This window comes from Diabrotica undecimpunctata, chromosome 10, assembly GCF_040954645.1.
Source record: "Diabrotica undecimpunctata isolate CICGRU chromosome 10, icDiaUnde3, whole genome shotgun sequence".
Classification (NCBI taxonomy): Eukaryota; Metazoa; Arthropoda; class Insecta; order Coleoptera; family Chrysomelidae; genus Diabrotica; species Diabrotica undecimpunctata.
In genome coordinates this window covers 11,594,965-11,619,295 of record NC_092812.1, presented here as the reverse complement: position 1 = coordinate 11,619,295, position 24,331 = coordinate 11,594,965, and the positions used below count along the sequence as shown (strand labels likewise).

Genomic DNA, 24,331 nt, shown 5'->3' with positions numbered 1-24,331 from the left:
GCTGTTATAACCATGCATTTTGTCTTTTTTTTTGGGAAATTAACATGTTAAATTTTCTGGCGGTTATATTAAATTGGGGCAGCATATGTTGTAAATCATCTTCACTTTGAGAGAGTAGTATTGCGTCGTCTGCACAGCAGATTATTTTAAGTTGTTCCCATTTAGTATCCCTTTTTAGTTTTTACTTTTTTTATTATTTAATCCCTGATCAGGTTGAACAATAGAGGAATCATGGAACCTCCATGTCTTATCTCATCGCGACGTTGATTTCGGTCAGTTAGTTCTTCTTCTGCTTTTAGTTTTATTGTGTTGTTTTGGTAGATATTTTCGATTATTTCTAGAGGTATCCCTCTTTCGTGCAATGAGTGGATAGCGGCATTTAATTTAACCCTGTCAAATGCTTTCTTAAGGTCCACGAAACATAGATATACCGGTTTGTTGTATTCTAATGATTTTCCTTGCACTTGCCTCATTATAAATATAGCGTCGGTGCATGATCTTCCCAACCCCAAACCTTGTTGTTTTTCTGCTAGTGGTATAATTTCCTTAATTTTATTTGTTATGTCTTTGGTTGTTAATAATTCCACTGTAATTTTTCGTAACTAAAGAACTAATGAAGACAACTACTAGAGGAAAACAAAGGCCACACTCAAGCATACGTAGATCTTAATAAAACAATTAAAAAAGAACTAAAAAGCGACATAAAAAATGAAACGAAAACTTGACTAGGACATGACGGTATAATTGCCGAGCTCTTAAAAACAAGCAAGACAGAAACAATCTTTATACTAACAGAACTATTTAATAGATATCCCCATAATAGCAAAATCCCTAAAGACTGGAGTCTAGTAGTACTCTTACACAAAAAAGGGGACAAATGTGATTTAAAGAATTATAGACCTGTATCGTTGTTAAGTCAAGTATATAAACTGTTTATGATAATTATTAACAATCGGTTGACTTACAAAATGGATAATTACCAACCGGCTGCACAGGCTGGCTTTCGCAAAAGTACATCAGATCATCAGCTTACAATGAGAACACTGATACAGAAAGCAAAAGAATACCAACTGCCCGTATTTCTTGCCTTCATAGACTGTGAAAAGGCATTTGATAGTATCGAGATGTGGGCTATAGAACAAGCTATTAATAACTGTAGAATATATTCGAGATATAGGCAACTAATACACAATATAGATGAAAACGCAATTATGAGTACAACTAGACGAAAATACAAATCTCACCCCCATTAAGAGAGGAGTTAGACAAGGCGACGTAATATCTCCAAAGCTCTTTAATCTATTCCTAGAAGATACCTTCCAAATACAAATTGGTCAACATATGGCATCAACGTTAATTGCAACGAGTTAAACCACATCAGATTCGCTGATGACATCGTGATTATAGCGAGCACATTCGAGGAATTACAAATTATGATGAAGGAACTCGCATACAGCTTCCACTACATTGACCTTAAAATGATTATGACAAAAACAAAAATAATGACCAACACAGACGATCCTAGACGTATAACTATAAATGGCAGTGAGATAGAACAAGTTCAGAAATATATCTATCTACCTAGGCCAAATTCTGAAATTTGACAAAGAAAGACAAAGTGCGGAAATCACTGGAAGAGCAATACTGACATGGACAGGATTTGGAAAACTCAGTTGGATACCGAAGAACCGCAAAATACCTTAATATTTGAGGAGCAAAGTGTTTAACCATTGCATCCTTCCTATCATGACATATGGATGTCAAACCTGGACCCTAACCAAGGCAAATATGGATAAACTAGCCACAACAGAAAGGGCAATGGAAAGAGCAAGGTTAGTTATACGACTGTCAAATAAAAAGAGGAATGACTGGGTGAGATCAAAAACAAAAGTTGAGAATATCACACACTGCAAGACAAAACTAGACCAACGTTGGAACGCTACAAAACAACATTGGATACCTTATAAAGTTAGACGACCAAGAGGAAGATCACAGATGAGCTGGGTGGACGACATAAAAAAAATAGCCGGAACAAATTGGAAGTGTATGTTGTTCAGGATAGAGAGCGATGGAAGGAGTTGGGAGAGGCCTATGTCCAAGAACGGACGAGAGAAGGCTAAGAAGAAGAAGTAATTTTTCAGGTCCGATTTGTCTCCCTTTTTGAAGAGAGGTATTAGGATGCCTTGATCTTCATTTTTGTGGTATTTTGTTTTGTTCTATTATTTTTTGGATTAGTTTTAATAGTTGTTTGGTCAGATCTGGTCCTCCGTACTTTGGGATTTCCTTTGGTATTCGGTCCTCACCTGGTGATTTTATATTTTTTAATTTCCTTAATGTTTCCTTTACCTCTTGGTCCTCAATATTTATTTCTTCGTTTGTCGTCACCTCTGGTGTTGGTGGTTTATTATCGACACCTTTAGCAAATAGGTATCGAAAGTAGTTTGCCCATGTTTCCTTCTGAATATGTTTCTTTTTTATTAGTTCCTTCATCTCTTTTCTTTGTTCTGTGATCATTCTCCATATTTGTTTTTGTGTTCCATCTGTTTTAAGAAGCTCTGCCAGTGTTCCCTTTTTATTTGTCTGATCAAAGCATTCGTTTTATTTCTGATTCGTTTATAGGGGTTGTATGCCTGTTGTTTGTTGTGTATTGTAAAAATAATTTCTTCTTTTCTTCACCTTTTTTCTTCACTTTTTCTCTAAACTATGGAGTTTTCTTTTGATATGTTAGTGTTCATTACTTTCCTCTCTCCAAGTGATTTGCTCGATGTTTCCTCGATGTTATCGTTTTCTAATATTTCATTCCCAGCAATTTTCTCTGATATTCTTTTTGTGTATAAGTATTCCGTGGATTCCATATTGAGTCCTCCGACTCCGATTTTTGTGAAGTTCTCTATTATACCCTTCCCTCATTTATGTCATCTTGTGGTATTTCTATAAATATCTGACTGTAAATATTGCAAAACCTGTCTATGTGAATCAGACAAATGGATTTCTTACAATTTTTGCAGTTATACTTAGTCAAATGTCTTTGTCCAATGCATGTATGACATCTCTTGCGTTTTCCAACATGTTCGTTTCCTGTTTTCTGTTTTCCTTGTTCCAATGGGGCTAATTCTTTAGACGTTGTTGCAGGCCGATATGAATTCCTAATGTTTCTGAACTACGTCAAACCATATGAGGTAAAACTAATGCATGTGACAAATCTTGCAATTTTTTTTCTTCGAATAACATTTTGATCATTGCCAAAATATATTACCTCAGCATTGATTCTAGTAATATTGAGCGTAACAAAAAATACCACCATGGGCCAACGATGAACATTTCTAGCTACGTTGTATGATGCACACAATTTATCTGTTGTGTCAACTCCGCCTTTGGTGCGATTGTAAAAGGTGATAATAGATGGCTTCTTTTTATCCCCTGTTTCAAGATCAATAGAGGAATCTTCATGTAGACTTGAAGCCAAAATTACACATTTTCCTTTTCTGGGAATGTAAGAAACCAAAGTGTCATTTTTGAAGGCAAACAAGCTACTATTATTAGCTCTCGTCTTATTTGAAAAGAATTCAGGTGGATTTTCGACTTTATTTTTTTCAACGTGCCAACGTAAGAAAGGTTTTTACGTCGTAACTCATTTATCAATGGAATACTGGTGAACCAGTTATCAGCAGTAACATTTCGTCCTGTCTGAAAAATAGGTTGGCAAAGTCGCAGAACAACATACGATGGTGAATTGCTCAATCGAAAGGGGTCTTCAGGTTGTAATCCTGCATATATTTCCAAATTATATAGATAGTTAACCTGGGAATCCACACGTACGTAGATTTTCACACCATATTTATTAGGTTTACTCGGTATGTATTGCACAAAACCGCATCGTTAATGAAAGCATTCCAATTTCTCATCAATCGTAACGTTGTGTCCTAAACTATAGGAGTTCTGTGAATTGTTCACTAACACTGTAAAAATGTCATGAATTGCTGCAATTCTGTCGTTTTTTTTTCTTTCATTTCTGGTAGTGGGATCATCAAATCGCATACAACGCATAATGAACTTAAATCTTTTGATGTTCATGAAGTCGGAATTTTTCAATACCATCCCCGTCGGATCCCCACAGATCCTCCAAACTCTGCCTTTTACTTTTGTGAACACCAGCAAAGTATAAGAGACCTATAAATACTTTCAATTCAATAATGTCTATAGGCTTGGCATCTCTATCGTGTTTGAAGGGCAATTTAACACTTTCAAAATATTGGTTGGTTTGTTGTACAAACATAAAACAAATATAAATTTGTTAACTTACAAAAAAATCTCCAACCGGGCGCAGTGAATCAATTTGATGTTTATGAAGTAAGTGTAAGTATAATTATGTAATTTTGAATAAAAAAAAAAAACGAAAGGTAGTAGTAGTATAAAGAAATAATATCTACCAAACTAATAAATGTCACAAATTTACAAAATTAATTTTGTTACACTATTGGGCGCGGTATATCAAAATGAACAATATTCAAATGTCTTCGTTCTAGCAAAGAATATTTACTAATGACCGATCATGTTCTGTAGAATATAGAATAATGAGATGTGGGAAGCTACTGGTGACGACAATCCCCGACCATTTACGAGACACATATACTGGCACAAAGCATTTGTATTGTATCAATTTGAACAGCCGCGCCTGACAGAAGGTTAAATGACATTTTTGATGAGGAATAATTGGCTAGAGGAATATATTTTGGTTCTAATAGATCGAGCACCTGCCTATAATTCCGAATTCGTTGGAAATTATTTAAATGAAAAATTTCATCATCGGTTGATTAAAACTTATGGTCCCGTTAGGTGACCCCTTCGTTCACCAGAACAAAAGGCTCCTGATTTTTTTATTTGGGGATTAAAAAAAACAATATTAATAAAACTGGCTTTAAGACTAAAGAAGAATTATGACAAAGCATTTAGAAAAATAAAGCCAGTCCATATACTCAATTGTATAAGACCTGTAAGAAAAATGTGTCAATTATTGTTACAACATAACGGAGAGATTTTTAATATTTATAACTTTAATATTTTTGTAAAATTAATTCTGGTTGTTAAATAGTTTTTTGTTGTTGGTAAATTATTCCTATTTTTTAAGTTGATCTCATTTCTGGTAAATAAAACTGTGAATGATTAGTATTCGCATAATAAAATCTAAGAATGTGTTACTGAGTGTTTTGTTTAAGTGTCTTAAACGTGATGTCAAATAAATATTTTATTTGCAGAGTAGCTTCAACGACTGAAAATAGATATATTATGTGTTATATCAGGTGAAAGACAATTAAAAATGCAAACAAAAATGTCAAAATATATAGGGTGTCCTATATAAAAAAGTTAGTACTATATTTCCTTAGTGAGACTCCCTAAAAAAATTTGTACGCCGCTGAACCCTTCCATAATATATCTATCAAAAGTTCCAATACAGTTTTTTCAAAATTTTCCTAATAAAGAAGAATAAAGAACTATAACCCTGCCGTTTTCAACATTTTCAATTAATCGCCCTGTATATCGCTAATGTGTAAAGTACTCTATGCTATAACAGTAACTTCTCTGGTATATTGTGTAAGATTTGCATACAAATAAAGGCTATAAAAGTTCATTTTTTATAAAACAGACGTACCTTTATATGCGTGATAAAGTTTCACGTTTTGTTTAAATCAAGACGTCCCATGTTCTTCGATCTTTTATTCTTAGTATTGAGCAAATAGAAGCAGTTAAATATTTGTGTTAGATTGAATCAAACCCTTTATAGTAGAGTCCACTGACTCACTCTGACCGCCATCATACCGCAATGTGCATATTTTTAGTTAGCAGTTTTCTTACTTTCATAGTGTGGTTGCATCCAGTTTTAGTATATGTATTTAGTAACATAAATAGTTATAAATGTTTACCATGTATAAATGAATAATAATATTGCAGCTAACTCACATCAATTTGACGAAAAGACTGCTTCTCAGTGGCGGTGCTTCGTAAAGGGCATATCAGTCACCCATGTAATACTAACATTTGCCCCAGCTACACTAGATGATCTCAAATCTCTTCTGTCAAGCGATAGTACAAACATTCCAAGTCTGAATCAAAGTTTAGACAGTGTAGATAGATCTCCGTCGCGGGAAAGTCAATACAGCGATGTACCTATAAATAGCTCAACTGTTCTTTGCTTGCCGATTTATGTGTTTGATGCTCCTCTTGCTAGACTAGTCAATGCTTATGTAGATTACTATGACGAAACTTCTTCTGTTATGACAAAACAGGACATTTACGAGGATCACAGATTTAAACTAAATAATTTTTACGAAGAAGAGTATATTAAGTAAGTAAATAATTAAATAAGTAAAGTATAATGGTAAGGTACAATGTGATAATTTAGGTTTTACAAAATATTTGAATTTAAACATTTTACTATGCACAAATAAATAATTTGAATGAACAAATTGATTTAATCAAATACTTAAATAATAGACAGTCAATGTACAACTGCGATCACTGAATAGTTTACTTGTTCATTTTGATATTGTAATATTGTAATATCGCACTGTCGTATGGATTTGCTAAATGTAAAAGTGATTGTCAGAAATTTGGCGCGTAATGAAAAATAAAATAACAAGCTATTAAATTTGTCCAAAATGCCTAGAATGCATTTGAATGATGCGCAAAAAACAGGAACCATTGCCAAACTCGAAGAAGGTTAGTCACTAAAGCAAGTTGCTCCAGATTTGAACGAGAGCCCTACGTGCATTTAGAAAATCAAACAAAGATGGGATCATTTTCACTCAATAGCACGGTTGGGTGGTTCAAAAGTGCAGACGATCTCCACAGAGCAACAAGATGAGTAGATTTTCTAAGAGAAGCTTCTTTTGCCACAGCTCGAAACTCTAAGAGACAGCGTTTCCGGGAAGCATTCGCACTGCACGTAAAAGGATTAAAGCAAGTACATTAATAAATTAAGCAGCTGCGTGGAAACTTTTTTTGACTGAGAATCACAAGAGAAGACTGTAATGAATTATAATAAACTGTGAAGACATCTTTTGGTCTAACGTTGCATATTCCGATGGAAAAGTATTTCAATTAATGGAAATGATCGAATAAGAGTTTATAGGCCAAGAACTCATAGGTTTAATCATAGTCAACGTATGGGGATGGATAAGTGCTGAAGGCCCAGGGGTTTGTTTTCATATAGAAAACAAATTAAGAGGATTATATTACAGACATATTATTGAGAAATGTTCGGGGATGGTTGGAAGAAACTCATGTTAATTTTCTTCCGTTTTCCTTCCAGGAGAGCATCCCTTAACCCCATTGAAAATGTGTGGGCAGAGTTGACAAAGAAATTAAATGAAAGAAATATTATACCACGGAATAGAATTAAACTATGGGAAGCGTTATTAAGGACATAATCCATTTTATTCAAAAAAACTTGTCTCTATAATTTCCATTTTGTTACATTTTGTAAAATAGATTTATTTTATTTTGATTTTTTAATTTTAATCCACCTATTCTGGGTCCGCTACTGGTAATTAAAGTCACTTTGACGTAAAATATGCGTTTAAACGAGGTTAAAATTCAAAAAATCCACTACCAAATAGCAGATATGTAAGGGTATAAACTATTCAATGGCAGCAGCCGTACATATGCACAATTTATTTTACTCACAAAAGTTTAATAACAGATTAGAAAAGTCTAACTATAAAATTAAATGTGTACGTTCATGTACACGTTTTTTCTTATTAATTTAAAGTGCCATAAATAATCTTTCTTATATAATCATTTTCAATTGAATCAGTAAAATTAAGAGTTATTTCTAAAACTATTTCTTACAAAAATTAAATATGAATATATCAAACGTATGTTTATATGTATTATTATGTACATATTTTAAGCTAAACTTAATCTGCAGTTAATAATTGTGTTTACAGGTTTTATACATTTATCTTCATAATTTCTATTCCCATCGGCTCTTCTTGGAAATTTGCAAACTACTGTTTAAGAATACACTTGAGTTGGCCATATTTTAAAGTATTAGGTACAAATGAGGGCCCTAGAAGTAAAGGGGTATAAGTAACAAAAAGTAAATTTTGAGTAAACGCCGTTCAAAGTTGAGCCTTCGCTGTAATTACGATGATTTTTTAATGCTATGCTTTTTCTTCTTCAATTCTTAAAGCTTTTCTTATTCTATTTCTTAAAGCTTCTCTTATTCTATTTTTCATATCATCTGGCGTTGTTGGAGGCTTCTGTTATACAAGGTCTTTTATATAGCTCCACACGAAAAAATCAATTTTGGAGAATTCCGGTGATCGCGGTGGCCAAACAGTTGGTCCTCCTCTGTCTATCCTGTCAGGAAAATTATTATTTAGATGTTTGTGACAATGAGCAGTATGGTGAACTGGAGCACCGTCGTGTAAAAACCACATTCGTTGTCGAATATTAAGCGGTACATTTTGCAGTAGTATTGGCAAATGAATATTTAGAAAATTAAGATATATGGCACCATTCACACGATCGTCAAAAAAATGTGGACCAATCATAATCGTCACAATACCACCCCAAACATTTATAGACTACCTAGTTTGACTATGAGTGTTAACAAAATCACTTAGCCAAATCTCCTCCTAAAAGCACATAATCGACAAAAAAATCGGTCTCTTTGCACTCGCTGCTGAGACCATCTACAAAAAGGTAATCTGCGTTGATAATCATCGACTGTCAATTCTTGATGTAACTGTATTCGGTAAGGATGCAGTTTATGTTTACGAAGGATTTTTGCCGCCGAAGTTTGACTAATGTCATGTTGACGTGAAATTTCACGAGTGCTGATGTGGGGATCTTCAGTAGTAGCTATCAGTATATCATATTCCTTTTCTTCACTTAGAACAGGTTTGGTCTCTTATTGTTTTCATATACAACTGACCCAGTGCGAACAAAACGATCCATTAATTTTTCAAAAGTTCTTGCGATTTCTTCCTCCGTTCAGGATATCGCTCGTGATATATTCTGGATGCAAGTAAACAATTTCTCGAACTTTCTCCTAATACCCAGATCATATCTGTTAACTCTTCTACAGAAAAATTCATTTTTAACAAGACACGCCGAATATCATTGGCTACATTTTTTCTAAATAAGTTTTTTGGACATTCTATACCATAATGGAATTATCGACCGATGTCGCACTAAAAACTCACCCTGTATATATGTGTGTGTGTCTGTCTTGGTCTTCCTCTTTTTTTTTTAATATTTTTGCTTCCCACACTCTTCTCACTGGTATGGTATCTTTCACCCGGTGTAAATGACCCGACCAACTCTATTGTCCCCGTTCTATAAACTCGAATGTGGATTGTATTTTCAGTTCGTTCCTTATATATGTGTTCCTTATTCTGTCTATTTTGGTAACGCCTTTAACTCTTCTTAAAAACTTCATCTCTATAGCCTGTATGCTATTGCTCTTTTGCTGTTCCGTTGGTACCCATGATTCGCTCCCAAAAGTCAGGACAGGTCTATAAACTGCTTGAACACGTTCATTTTTGTATGCCGTGATATTTCTTTTTTGCATACGAATTTTTTGTACATTGGATGATACCGGATACAGCTGTAGAGGTTTCTATTCTCTGCTATTGGGTTCTGCTTCTAGAGATCATGTTTCTTCTATTATTACTCTTAACTATGTAAAAGTTTTAAGTTGTTCTATTTTTGTTCCTTTAATTCCTCTTGTTCCAATTTGTTCCTCTATATTAAGTTCATTTCTTGTTTCTCCTATCTGCATAACTTTTGTTTTGTTAATAATTATCTTCATTCCGTTTTCATTGATTACTTCTTTCCATATTTCCAAATAATTTTAAAGTTCTTTTTCAGTTTTTGCAATTAGCACCAAATTGTCAGCAAATACTCCTTCCGAGATTTGTACTCTTTGCAGATTTCTATACCCTTCATTTTGTTTTTTATTCCTTGTTATGCACTCCTCAATAATTTCGTCAATAAATATTAGCAATAGTGCTCCTCCCTGTCTTAAGTCTCCATTTATTTTAAACATATCTGATGTTGTATTATTACTAATTACGGCATTGTTGTTCTGATTGTATATTTTTTGTATAATTCTTAGTAATTTGTTATCCATTCCTTTTTCTCTTTGTATTTTCCATTATTTCTGTCTGGATACTATATCGAAGGCTTTTTCTATGTCAAGAAATGCTACGTATATTTTCTTTTTCTCTTGCATTGCAAGAGAAAAGTAAATAGATGATCTTGATGTATGATTTATTTCTATTAATAACATTCTCTCTGACCATGCTTTCCAGAAGTATATCTGTTTTTTTCAATCTTTTCTGATACTCCACTATATAATAAAGTATAATTATTTTCCATTTTTACTATTCCTTGTCCTTTTTTCTTGGTCTTTAAGTATATTGCTAGTATACTTAATTCTGCTTCCTCACACTCCTCTACTAGTTCTATTTCTTTACCATTTATGCTCTTTATGTTCCAGGCTCCAAATGATATGCTAATTTTTTTTCTTACTTGATGTGTCTATGTGTTTTATTCTTTTCATTCTTCGGTTTAATTGATTCGTGTATATTCCTTGTTTTTTGCCAAAAATTGCCTCCGTTTTTCGCTCTTCCTTCTCCGCTACTCCCCGTTTTTTTGCATACCAATATTTTTAAAAATGTCTTTCTTTCCCCATCTCCATCCTATTTTCCCATCCCTATTCCATTCTACTATGATCTTTTAAAAACCTACTTTTACCGTTTTTCCTGAGTTCTTTACAATTTTCGTTTATATCTTTTCCATTTCTCTTTCTTTGGTTGTTAAATCATCATTCATGAATACCTTTAATACCCATTTAACTTTTTTAGCTGAGTTTTTCTGTAGTAGCTGAGTAGTTTTATTGCTCTTTCTACATTAACTTCCTCGTTTAAGTGTATTATTATAAAATTTGTCATATCTTTTATTTTCTCTTCATCTGCATCAATCTTTAATGCAGTTACTACAATATTGTTTCTTTTTGATTCCTTTTTAAGCCTTTCCAATCTATTTTTTACCTCATTTGGACGTTGCTTTGTATTTTCTTTTATTTTCATCTCTGACTATTTTAATTTTATTATCTCTTCTTTATATTCTCTATTTACTTTTCTCAATTTTCTTAGCTCTTTGTACACTTCCCTTAGTAAGACTGTTTTCATCTTTTGCAAGTAGCAGGACTGCGAAAGGAGTTATTTCCACCTCCTACGGTTTAGAGAAATGACTCCTATCAATACTGTCCTTTCTATAATTTCAATATATGCGGTTAAATTAATTAGCCCTTAAATTTTGTTTTTGTTTAAATCTATTCTATTTTATCCTACTTTCTGTATACATAGTCACCGTCGCAATCAGATTTGTCGCAGTTTCAGTTAGTTGGAAGTCAAAGCTATCGATTTTGCTTGTACTAACCTCACTTTCTATTTTTTATTGCAGAATTCACCAATTTTATAATTTATTTCGTCTCTTCACTATCACTGTTGTACATTTAACTTATTCTGAATTATTTTCCTTACAAGTCTCCGTTTTTGGAGTTGTTTATAGACGAAAAAGGAAACGAAGTTTCTTTAACCAACGCAAGGTTACAAAAAAAATACCAAATAAAAACATAAAAAAAAATAATAACAAAAATTTATAAAAAATATAAAGAAAATAAAACTAAAAAAAAAATGAATTAAAAAAACTAAAAACAAAAATAAGAGCTAAGTTGTAAAAACGTCTATTTGTTAGCCAGATTAAAATTTAAAACAAAAATTACAAAGTGCAGAAATTAACGATTTTAAAAAACAAAAATTGGTTAGGCGAATGGATTAAGTAATGCGCAGTCACATTTCCAACCACACACACATACACGCGCACACACTCACACACATACACACACATTGCTTAAAAACTAAAAACTATCACAATAATCGGCTTATATATAGCTATATCGTAATGAATTCGAGATTATTCTGCTACACATTCGAAGAATTCGGAAATAGGTTCTAGAATATTTAAGTGAAGGTCTGGCTTCATGACAATATTATATAATACTAAAAAATACAATTTATACCAATTGGCTGTTGCTGTATGAACTGAAATACTGTAAGAAAAATAAATTCTGGTATTGTTGCCAGAAGTGACCAATCACGACGTAGATTGTCACTCTGGCCGGCCAATCACAAACAGTTTAATTAACTGCGTTGTCATTGGCCTCCCGGCGGAAGAAGATCCCGTCTACATCACTAGCCCCTGCTAGACCTTGTTGGCCGAGTGCCTTTACTACGATTCTGCGTTTTATTATTACGTGAGTGAACATTTCTTCGATCTAAGAAGACGTCGAATCGAAGACGATTCCAAATCTCTTTAGTGCTTGAATGAATACGGAGCCGTGTGGCTACGATATCATTCGAACCACAGGGGGGTACAGGAACCGGCGACTGTTGACTGACGGCTTACTTTTTGTCGAGGAAAAGACACGTCTGGCAACGGACTTATAATTACCTAGCAGAGGCCGGCTAGCAGCTCGGAGAGAACGTTCCCTGGTCAGATAGACACGATCTTTGAGATAGGAAAAGACAGGGCGTCTTATAGCTATTTCAGATCGTGTCGAACTGACACAGCGTTCCACTGGTCCGCTGACGGTCAGAAGTAAATAAAAGCCCAAAGTGGGCTTGGAATTACTTCTCACTCGGTGGCCGAGCTGCGGTAACACTTCGCCGCCAGAAACCTTTTTACAGAAATAATAACCGTTCTTACAGGACTACAAATTATTTCTCTAGAGGTAACGATATGGAGTGAAGGGCCATCGAAGAGTCAACACTCTGCCGACGTTCCTGTACCTCTCAAGGAGTGTGAACGTGGCCAAACAACGCATCCACTGTGCACAGAATACTAAACAAATATTCATGTAAGAGAAATTCACGTAAGAAATAGACCTGGAACTGTTAAAGTATTCTGGTTGCTGGTGGCACCATGTCGACCGCAGAGTAACCGATAAACTTCTCGCTAAGCGGAAGCCTAGATCACATAAACTCCACGAATACGAGGATGGAGTCGAGAAACCTTGGATCCTCCTCCAGAGCGGCGGTCGTAGACTATTCAGAAACTCCGAATACCTCGGAAGATGCTACGGCCGTACGACAATATTCATGCGTTCGAAAACTTGTATTCTGTATTCTTAAATTGCGTTCAAATCAGCCAGTTATTGTTTTGCTATGGTACTGAATTGAGCTACTCAATTTGTAAAAATGTGCGTGTTTTTTATTTATTTTTGCCTCAACCTCAAAAGGTCATTGGTAGTACAATTTAAAATTTTTCAATTTATTTAGTACGTTTATCAAATATAACTATGATGACAAATTTTTCATGTCAGTTCCGTCACTTAATAATGCTTGTAAGGTATCTTGTAATTTACATTGAAGTGTCTCCATGCAATATAAAGGACACTCCAGTAAAATATGGCGAACACTGAGCACAATATCACATACGTAGCACTCTGGTTTTAATTCACTCTCCAGCAGATGTTTATGGTTGATGCCGGTGTGGCCTATTCTCAGACGAGATAGCATGGTTTGATGTAAACGCTTGTTTGGGGTTGATTTCCAAGGTAATATCGAATGTTGTACTTCTCGTAGTTTGGATCTTGATTGATTCCACTTAGTCTGCCAAGCATTGCTTACTAAATTCTTGATTATAGGTTTTACATCTAAATGTGGAATACTTCTGGTTTCTACAGCTTCCGGACTCAAGACTACTAGTTTTGCCAAGGAATCTACTTCTTCATTACCAGCAATTCCGATATGTGAAGAAATCCATACAAAGTTGACATTTATGTTCATAGTAGTTCATAGATCAAGTAGTAGACTTGGATGGCTAGGATATAAGTTATTTAAGGCAGTTACAGAGCTTGGGAATCCGTAATAATGACAGTGTTTTTGATACTATTTTATACCACAAAATTTATTACATTGAGGATAGCGGTTAACCCGCCTGTGCAAAAGAATGTTAATTTGAGGAGTTTAATTAATATTTTTGTTTTATTAAACATAAATGCTGCTCCCACTCTCTCTATAGTTTTAGAGGCATCAGTATATATAAAATTATGATTACTCTATGTCTTGAGTTCTTGCAGGACATATTGATATAATGCTTTGGGATGGTTATCTGCTTTTTATGTATAAAGAGTTTGGTATTGATAGTTGGGATGGAAACAGTCCAAGGTGGAAACAGTGTTGACATTTGGTAAACAATAGGTATCTGAAAATTTGAATTCAAGTTTATTGAGCTTAATGCTCAATACATAATCTACATTTTCTCTATTTTTACATGTGCGGGGAAGTTGTTTAATCATTTTTTATAACATATCTAGATGCGTGTAATACACTCGTAGGTTCCACTGGATAATTAAGAAATCCATTTTACAATTTCATTATCGGATTCGGTGTTTATTTCTGATTGTATGGATTTAAGTATTTTGTTTCTTAGTCTAGTGCATTTATTTATTTCCTATTTGATAAATTTTCATGTAGTTGATTTAAAAGTGTCAATAGGCTTTCTAGATCATTTGTATAAGTTTTTATTAAGCTTAATGGATCAAGGGTACCATGAGCATTTTTCAATATATCAACTAATGCTTCATAAGATATTTAATGGGTTACTCAAGTATCTTCATCTATTCGTCAGCTGAATTTTTCATATAGTCAGTTACTTTAATGGTTCCTATGTCTGTGATTGAAGACTTTGGCTTTTTTAATTTTGGGTCTGGAAAGGGGTTATTTACTGGGGTATCATTTGGTGGAGGGGTTATAATTTCAGAACGATTTCGTTTGTTTGAAGGAGTGACATTTGTTGGGAATCAATGCTTTCTGTAACATGACTGGATGGTAAAATATGGATATCCGGTTTAGTCGAGAAAGCATGCTATTTAGGGTGGCAGTGAATAAAATTAAGATAGCTATGATGGTAACCAACGTTCTGAAAGGACATGGTACATGAAGAAGAAGGTTTAGTCGATAATGTAGGAGCAGAGGAAGATATGGTTTGAGTTAGGGGAATGTATTCATTGTTTATTGGATCAGTTGAAGTAGTTGGAGCAGCATTTCGTGTTTGAGATGTTTGAGTCTTCGAAACAGTTGTGCAATTATAAGCCGAATATCGTGCTTGCCGCAATTCAGTCAGGTATTGATGTGACTGGGGGAGAAATAAAAGTATGCCTCCTGTAACTGAAAATGTGTTACCAAATTTAATCCCAAAGTAGAAAGTGCATTTTCAATAATTGAATGTGGGATTGAAGGACAAACATTTGTTATCAATAATCTTTCATTTGGTAACATTAATTTACGAGCCTGAATTTTTTGGTGGTTTACAGTTATTATTCCTTTAATTTGTAGAAAATTGTTAACTAAAGTTTCGCTGGTTAGGTATATGCAAATTAGACTATTTGACATTCTAGAGGCGAAAAGAATATTTTTGGGATGCATTAAATCATCAACTGCAAACAAATATTCTTCCAACTTTGTATTTCCAGCGCTGAAAAAACTATTGTTGTGATTTTGATGCAAATGTAGGTACATTTTGATTTGTGACAGTTGCAAAAAATTGTTTCATATTTGGATTTGATGAATGTTGCTCCAGTTCTTGTTCAGGGGCCCCAAGAGCCCCTGTTCATCCATTTTTAATTATCAGTGATAAATTTTAAAAACTTAGTCCAGTCCTGTCATTTTACCACCAGAACTGATAAACGGTAGCACTAAAAAGTTGTTGCCTTTTAACCAAAAATTGATTCTTGTTTACGTGGATTTAACTTAAATGTTGGTTATTTGTATTAAATAAATATTTCTACTCACAGATTTTATACTTGCTGTGAGAAAAATCATTTAGATTCACTTTATAATTATGTTGTTGCTTTTTAACATCTAAAAACTGGTTTTATGTGGAGCTATTTTAAAACGTACAACTCGATCATTAGCTCGATGTCCCTCAATGTGCATGTTTCTTTAAAAATTCTTGTCATAAATTCTGTTCCTTGGTCGGTTGCTGTCATCCCGTATATTAAGATAAAGTGTCCAACTAATCTTTTTGCTACTTTCTCTGCTTGATACATATTTGCAATATATTTTTTGTGTTTAAGGTTAAAATCTGAAGATGCTTACGAAAGTATGGACATTAAAGATGAAACTATGGTTGATTACAACAATTTGAAGCAACACTGCAAAACATTGGTACTTACTCATTCGAAGTGCTTTACGACATCCTTATTTGCAGCATTGCATATGGGTGCAAATATACATTCTTTCGATGTTCAGTCAGCTATGGATCAATGTGAAGAGTCAATTACGGAAATTGACATAACTCAATATATAACGACCATTTGTGCCCATATTAAAAACAGCAATCAAGGGAATATATCCGTTAACGAGCTGAACAATGCTTTGCCTTGTTTAGATCTTAAGTCTCTACATGGTCTCATTAAAGAAAAGTTCTTCAAGTTGATCAATACAATATTTTGTCCAATAGCGACTAATAACGAATTCTACTTTTATAGAAATTTAAAAAGTGTTGATGCTGGCGACGAAAATATTGCAGATAGCGACGATGAAGTATCGGATAATCACTCAGAAATTATTGAGTTCAAATCGGAAGATGTCAGTATCTTTTCAGAAGGACCCCATCTTTTACAAAGAACGGAGAGTGCGGTAAGTGGAATAAGCGATCTGGTGCACAGCAATGAAGTTACTCCTCTTTTCTTGCACCTTATTTGTACATTGAAATATAATGGAAGCGAGTGTACCAACACTGCAGTCAGGGTGTTACCCACATGTTTAGGTAAGTTCTCTAACGTATTACAATATTAAGGTTAGGGGCCAATTTTGTCATAGTGGAAGTTTAGCGAAGCTGGTTTAGAAAAATATAATATTAAATGGTCAATCATCGGTTATAAATATGGGGAGCAGTGTAATATGTAATAAATGAAATTTCTTCCTTATTAAAAATATGTAAGATTCGTAATGTATTTTTAGCTAAGGACAACTTTTGTATTTAATGCAGAGCTATACAAAAAACTAGGATACTTTTTTTTCGTCACGACTTGGTATTTTTAAAGATATAACTGTCGAACTGAACTAAAGATACTATTACAAAATGAGAATATTAATGCATTCATTAATAGAAAGAATAAACGAAATATAAACAGGAAATATCATATCGTTATACGTTGTAATGGCGAAAGTTATCAGTGCGATTTTTGCAAGTTTTGTAGTCTTAGGTACATTATTTGTGCAGAAATATTAATACCATGTACAATTATTAATCGTTTCTCCAATGTTTAATGTACGATAATCTTTCCAATTAAAATATTAAAAGTAACCGGGTAACCATAAAGGCTAAATTTATAATTACCTGAATATTACACCGAATAAGTTCATATACATTAGTGATGGATTTGGCCATTACTTGGTGGAAATTCATTTTATCTACAATAAAATACTGAAAACTTTTGTTCGCAACACTTTCACAAAATTTATTATAATTTAATATCACTACAGCTGTTTCGGCAGAGTTCCTTTCTCAAGTGATCTATTTGTGGTATGCGTTTACACTGTATTGTCTTCACTTTTTAAATTCATGAGGGGATAACTTTTCGTCTCAAGTTGGTCGTTCAGATTTATGTCTGTATTTTTTACTTTGTTAATTTCCATAGATTCTAATAAAGATAGAACTTTATTTTTAATGTGAAGAATTTAAAATCAATTATTAAAAGAATGATTATGGTTTAGAACAGCGGTCGGGGAACTTTTTTAATCATTACACCAAAATATTTTTTGTAAGTTGATATTACCCCATGGCGAAGAGTAAAAAAAACGAAATCGCCTCTTTTTAGCATCTTTCATATCGTCGGTCTAAAGCGCACTTATTGTATCTCCAAAGACCCATTTTTTGGTAATCGCAAATTTAATGTTCAGAGAGTTCAGAGAGAATTATGTTTCAAATTCATAATATAGATTGAAAAACAAGGCATACTTATGTTTATTGATTTTAAAGGAACTTGTGAATAATGAATATGCTTTTTTTAAACATTTAAGAAAAACTGTCCGTAGATACAATATGTGTACCCTACATTTTAAAGAATAACCATTGTATCTTCTTATATAAAACAGCTAAACTACTAGCTACTGCTTGAATACCGATTACTAAAGTAAAATTTCTTACAACTTATAATAAGATAATAATTATTATTAGATATATAGGTATTTAATATTATTTTGTAGTAATAAAAATTATAGTATACCCGTACCCGAATGTATAAACAATTTAAATGAAATCACTGTTTAATTTCGCATCATTGTTATTATTGAATAGGTATTATTTTTTGAACATTAGTTAGTTTATAATAGTTTATAAGCTAGGTAACTTAGTAATACTAAACTAAAGTGATAATAAATTATAATAAATTTTGTGGAAGTGTTGAAAACTTCAACACTTCCACAGTTTTCAATGTTTTCTTGTTACATCGTATAAATTAATGCAGATAAATAAAAATTCGGAGAAATTATTCTGTAAGCTTCAGGAAAAAACAACGAAAGGAAGTTATAGGAAAATTTTAAGTAATAAATATGTCTAAAATAATCTCAAATTACGGGTGACTCTAATTTTATGTTCGATAGTGAATTATTAGCGTTAAAGTTACAAAGTGAATTTTTCATAAATGGTGTATTATCAATTTTAATTTCAGGAGAATTGATTCAAAATTTAGAGACCCCAACTGATATAATTGACCAAACAAACATACAAGTGACTTTGGATATGTTATGCCTTACTTTACCACCAGATGTTCAGAACATTATTAACGATTATTCCAAACAAGGCTTTAGAAGTACATCGTTCTCATCTGATTTTCAAGCTAGCATTGGAAGTGAAACTACTGACGCGAGTTTTAATTCTGAGTAAGTAATAGACATTTAGCTACTCTTCGTATTGGATTATTCTCATCTTAATCTCTATTGATGGGTGCTCTTTCCTCTACTGTATTTACTTTGTCGTTTTTATTACCTCACACACAAATTGAACAGTTAGTGCTGTACATGATTGCTGGTCTTAAGTGGCTACCATACCTAGTCAAAACGTTCTTCCATTATATCCTTCTGAATAATCACCCGACCTTGATGAAATTCTCGTATCCCATACAAAATTGCCCACAAAATAATGCTTGTATAAATGTAAAATATGCAATACAAACTTTTTGGAAAAAAGTTGTTTAGTGAATTTTCTAAAAATTTTGAGAATAAGCAAATTTTATAGATAATTTTAGACATATTTTCTATTTCTGGGTATTGAAATGGGCGAGTTTTCTTGGAAATACAATTTTTTTCAACACTGCGTTAGCTAACACCACAGCAGACATGTATTGCCACGCTTCTCGACTCATTACTCTCTTAATCTTTAAATCCAGTAGCGAAACAGGCGTGCAAGTCATTCGTTTCTTACTATTTTCTTAGTGATCAAAGTGTGAGACAGTGAGAGTTTTGAATTGTGTTTATATTTAGAAATGAGTAAAATATGGGATTATTATTATAAGAAGCCGAAGGAGAAATTGTAACGAAATATTTTACCTACCACGTAGGGTATTATTATGGGAGTTGAAAGTTGGGGACAGAAACTATTGGGGTGGAGATAGGGCAAGCAAAATATACGATACTTATGCGAACGGCACTCAGGGTTTATTTGGAGAGCTAGATCGTAGATAAGTGAATGGCCCAAGGGATTGGATTGGGGTAACTATAAAAAATGAAACAAAGGGGTGCTTACATAAGTCTCTTGGAGACTTCAGAGACTTGGAGAAACTCCATGACCAACTCGTATTCTATTTAGGTTGCACCATTCACGACGAGGAAGAGAAAATCCGTCTGGTTTAATTGTAGGGTTTTCTATGAGATTAGAATTTCTGATATCTGTATTTCATTCGTCCATCCAGTGCTCCTCGGTAGTGAAATCAGCCAATCTTGTAGCAGTTTTGGTAGGTGGATGTCTGGATTTCAGTCTTAACTCTCTTTGGTCTAGCTCAGCGATGTCTCAGCTTTGGTCTCTATTTATGATTATGTATGGTAGTGATGGGTGGTTTTGTTGGCATTTTTGAACTATGGTATTAGCCAGACAGGAGCGCAATATTCTGCAGTAAGATATACTAAGGACAGCGCGCTCGTTCTGATGACCTCTGCAGTAGACACCCATGATGTATTTGCTAATTTCTGAATAATGTTATTGCGGGTCTTTATTTTTGCTGAAGTGTTTTCCAAATGCTGTTTAAATGTTAGGGTACGATCTAGAGTTACACCGAGGTATTTTGGGTTCGAACTGTGCTTTAGAATGGTTCCCTCGCATTTTATGTTTAGTCTGTAATTTTGTCTTGTGGTTGTTAAGATGGAAAGCTGTTACTTCAGTCTTCGATGGGTTTGGTTGTAGGCCCCATTTCTTAAAGTATCTGTTAACAGTGTTTAGATCTGCTTCTATGGTGGTTTGCCGATTTTTATGTCTTCTTCTTGAGCACCCAAAGCCATGTAATCGGCATAAATAAATTGGCGCGAGGGGGTAGTACTGTCACTTAGCATTTGGTTTACCAAACTGTTGAACGAACGGCATGGTACCATCTGGTATATTTTAAATAAAAGACCTTCCTTCCACACTGTGTCGTAGGCTCACGTCAAGTCTATGAAAGCTGCTACTGTTTTAAGTTTCTTCTGGAATCCGTTCTCAATAAATGTTGTTAAGGAGAGGACTTGATCGCCACAGCTTCTTCCCGGCATAAATCCAGCTTGTTCTTGAGGAATATTTGGCTTTACATGGTAAAATAATCTCGTTTGGATTATCCTCTCAAATATCTTATAGCAGACGCTTAAAAGAGCGATTGTTCTGTAGTTCTGAGGTAGTGCAGGGTCTTTCCCAGGTTTAGATATTGCGATGATCTTACTTTTTTTGAAGGATTTTGGAAACTTCTGCTTAGTCAATATTTGATTGTAAAATTCAAGAAGCCACTTACTGGTATTTGGACCAATGTGTTTTATAAATTCAGGATAAATGTTGTCAACTCCTGCGGATTTGCGGTATTTAATTAATTTTAGAGCTTCTGCAAGTTCTTCTGGCTCGATAGGCTTCATTATTGGTAGGCTTTGTTGTTGAGCAATTTTGGCTTCTTTTAACTGAAATCTGACTTCTCTTTTATGATTTTTTTCTATTACTGGTTTTGAAAGGTTGGCTATGCGTTTGCCTATGTCTTCCGGTTTTGGGGCTGCAGAGTTTGCTGTAGCGTTGTTTGTGCCATAGTCTAGTTTCCTTAGAAGTTTCCATGCGGCGCGGCTACTGTGTGTGAACAGCCTATAATTTTGTTACAATCCGTACTATTTTATATAATAAATTCTATGAAAAACAAGCTAACATACGGTGGGATTCATAAAAATAGTCAAAAAATTCACTTAACGGAAATACCTACATTAGTAAAAATATTCATTATTAATTTTTTTTAAATGCTCAATATACAGGGTGATCAACTTTTGTGACAAAGTCCGTTATATCTGTTATAGTAGGAGGTATTTTATTTTAAATTCAACATCCTCTTCACTTCCTCGTTACAAGGATACAAAGTTGTAACCTGTTATACTGGGTATTTAAAAAGTTATAATAAATATTACTTCAAATTTTATGAAGTATTCCCTATTCTTCAAGTTATTTATATAGATATTTTAATTTTTCTATCAAAGCATTAGGTAGCTATTTAAACGTTTACTAATAATTATTGTGAGTTGGTCATGATTGATTTATCAAAAACTGAGTTTACCGTTATTGTATGTTAGTTTAATAATCAACTAACCACGCAGAAAAGAAAAAAAATTACTTACAAAAAATATTAAAACAATTTAACAAACGGAAAATTAAAAAAATAATAATACAGAAAAATAAAAAACAACACTAATTTTAGCTTATCTTATCTAGAGAAGGTGTTCAAAATTACATCCTAAAACTTTAATCCATGCTTGAAAACGGTCATTGAAAGATTTGCTTTTTTTAACGTCAAAAAATTACTTACAATCTAATATAATTACAATAAGAAAATTGTCTGACAGTATTTAACAATATAAATATTATTAAAGAAAAAATGTCTTGTACAAAATGGCTCGTTGACAATTTCCTGTGTATTCTTGGCAGTGGAATAGTGTTACGTATGTCTTAGGGTTTGGTTGGGCTTTGCTTTTAGATTCTTCTTCTTCTTTGAGTACCGTGCCCAAGTTTTAGGCGTGGGTAGCTTCCATGACGATTTGCCGATATCGTTCTCGATCTTGCGCGGCATGTAATAATTCAACTGCTGATAAGCCAGTCCATTGACGAAGGTTTCGGAGCCATGAGTATTTCTTCCTACCAATTTCTCTTTGTCCGTCGATCTTTCCGTTGAGTATCAACTGCATTATCCTGTATCTGCTTCCTCTCATTAATATGTCCCAGATATTCGAGTTTTCTCTTTTTTATCATCTTTATTAAGTCGCCTTCACCTTGACCTACTCTGTTTAAGACTTCTTTATTTGAAATGTGTTGAACCTATGATGTTCTGAGCATTCTACGATATAACCACATCTCGAAGGCTTCTAATTTGTTCATCATGTTAACCTTCATAATCCAGGTTTCACATCCATACAGTAATGCAGGATACACATAACATTTTAGGAACTTAATTCTCAGCTGTAAGTTCAGCTGAGAATTGCTCAGAATAGATCTAAGTTTCATAAATGCTCCTCTTGCAATTTCTATACGAGTTTTAATTTCTTCATCCGGATTTAGTGTCTCGTTTATCCAACATCCTAGGTATTTAAAATGGTTAACTTTTGTTATCGGTTCATTATTGACAATTAGTTGTATAGCGCCGAGGTCTTGTTTACTAACCACAAGTAACTTTGTCTTTGTTGTATTTGTGCTTAGTCCGTTATTAGAGCATTCTCTAGTGACTTTTAGATTATATTGAACTGCTACGACTTCTTTTTCTTTTGGTGCCTATTCGTTTCGAATATTGGCGATCATTCTGGCTATAATTATTTTATTAACTGATGCTTTAAATATATTAGTTGTCGTTGTGGAGAACCATTTCCTCAGGTTTTTTAACCATCATATTCTTCTTCTCTCAATTCCTCGCTTTCCGAATACTTTGCCTTGAAGGAATATTTTCAGTAATCTGTATGTACTGCCGTTTCTTATTATGTGTCCGAGATATAACTTTCTCTTTTTAATCGTATACTTCACTTCTCTTTCTTTACCCATTCTTCGTAGTACAGTGTCGTTAGTTATCATGTCCGTCCATGATATCCTTAGGATTCTTCTATATAGCCACATCTCTAACGCTTCAAGTTTTTTCTCCATTGCTTCAGTGAGTGTCCAGGATTCAACTCCGTAGTATAATATCGAGAAGATATAATTTTTAAAGATTTTATTAGAATTTTTAAAGAAAACCTTATGTGATAGACTATTGTTGATTACATATTTGAATTCTACTCATCAAAATAGACAAGAAATAGTGGAAGTACATGGGAAAGAAAATTCAAAGACCAAAAATTATGAAGTACGATATTAACCAACTGAAAAATAAAACAGTAAAGGAAAAGGTACAAAAACGCCTAAAAGAAAAAACGTGGGCTCGTACAGAAAAACCTATGGCTCGTACAGAAACAGATAACACAGATGTAGAACTAGAAAATTTGCACAAAGTAAGTCAAGAAATAACAGAGAAATACTTAAAACCTGAAAGAACAAATAAAAAGGAATGGATGACGGAGGAGATTCTATGTATGATGGAAGACAGAAGAAACGCTAAAGATAATAAGAATTACTACAACAATATAAATAACGAAATAAAAAGGGCTATTAAAATAGCAAAAGAAAATTGGTTTAGCTCGAAGTGTACAGAGATAGAGTCATTACAACAAAAACATGATTCATTTAACCTCCATAAAAAGATTAAAGAAGCGGCAGGCTTATATAAACACAAGAACACTGGATTCCTGACAGATAATCAGGGAAACATAGTATTGGAAATAGAGCATAAAAGGGATATTTGGATTAAATACGTGGAAAAAACTTTTGAAGATATACGAAGTAACACTGGTATTACAACAAACACCAATTGCGAATCTGGACCACCATTTACAGCCGAAGAAGTAAAATATGCCATCAAAAGCACCAAAGATGGTAAAGCAGTAGGCCCTGATAATTTTCACTCAGAATTCTTAAAACTTATGGACTATGATGGCATAAAATGGTTGACAAATATATTTAA

At 33.6% G+C, this 24,331-nt stretch overlaps 1 protein-coding gene across 3 annotated transcripts in view; it reads left to right on the top strand.

Annotated features, from left to right (window-relative positions):
* The window catches only part of LOC140452546 (KICSTOR complex protein SZT2-like), a 177,480-nt gene that overhangs the window by 81,631 nt on the left and 71,518 nt on the right, over positions 1-24,331 (top strand). For all 3 annotated transcript variants that reach the window (XM_072546872.1, XM_072546871.1, XM_072546873.1), the window contains 3 exons: positions 5,950-6,343; positions 16,154-16,848; positions 18,755-18,965. In XM_072546872.1, coding sequence (XP_072402973.1) covers positions 5,950-6,343; positions 16,154-16,848; positions 18,755-18,965 — 1,300 coding nt within the window. The remainder of the gene's footprint in view (positions 1-5,949; positions 6,344-16,153; positions 16,849-18,754; positions 18,966-24,331) is intronic.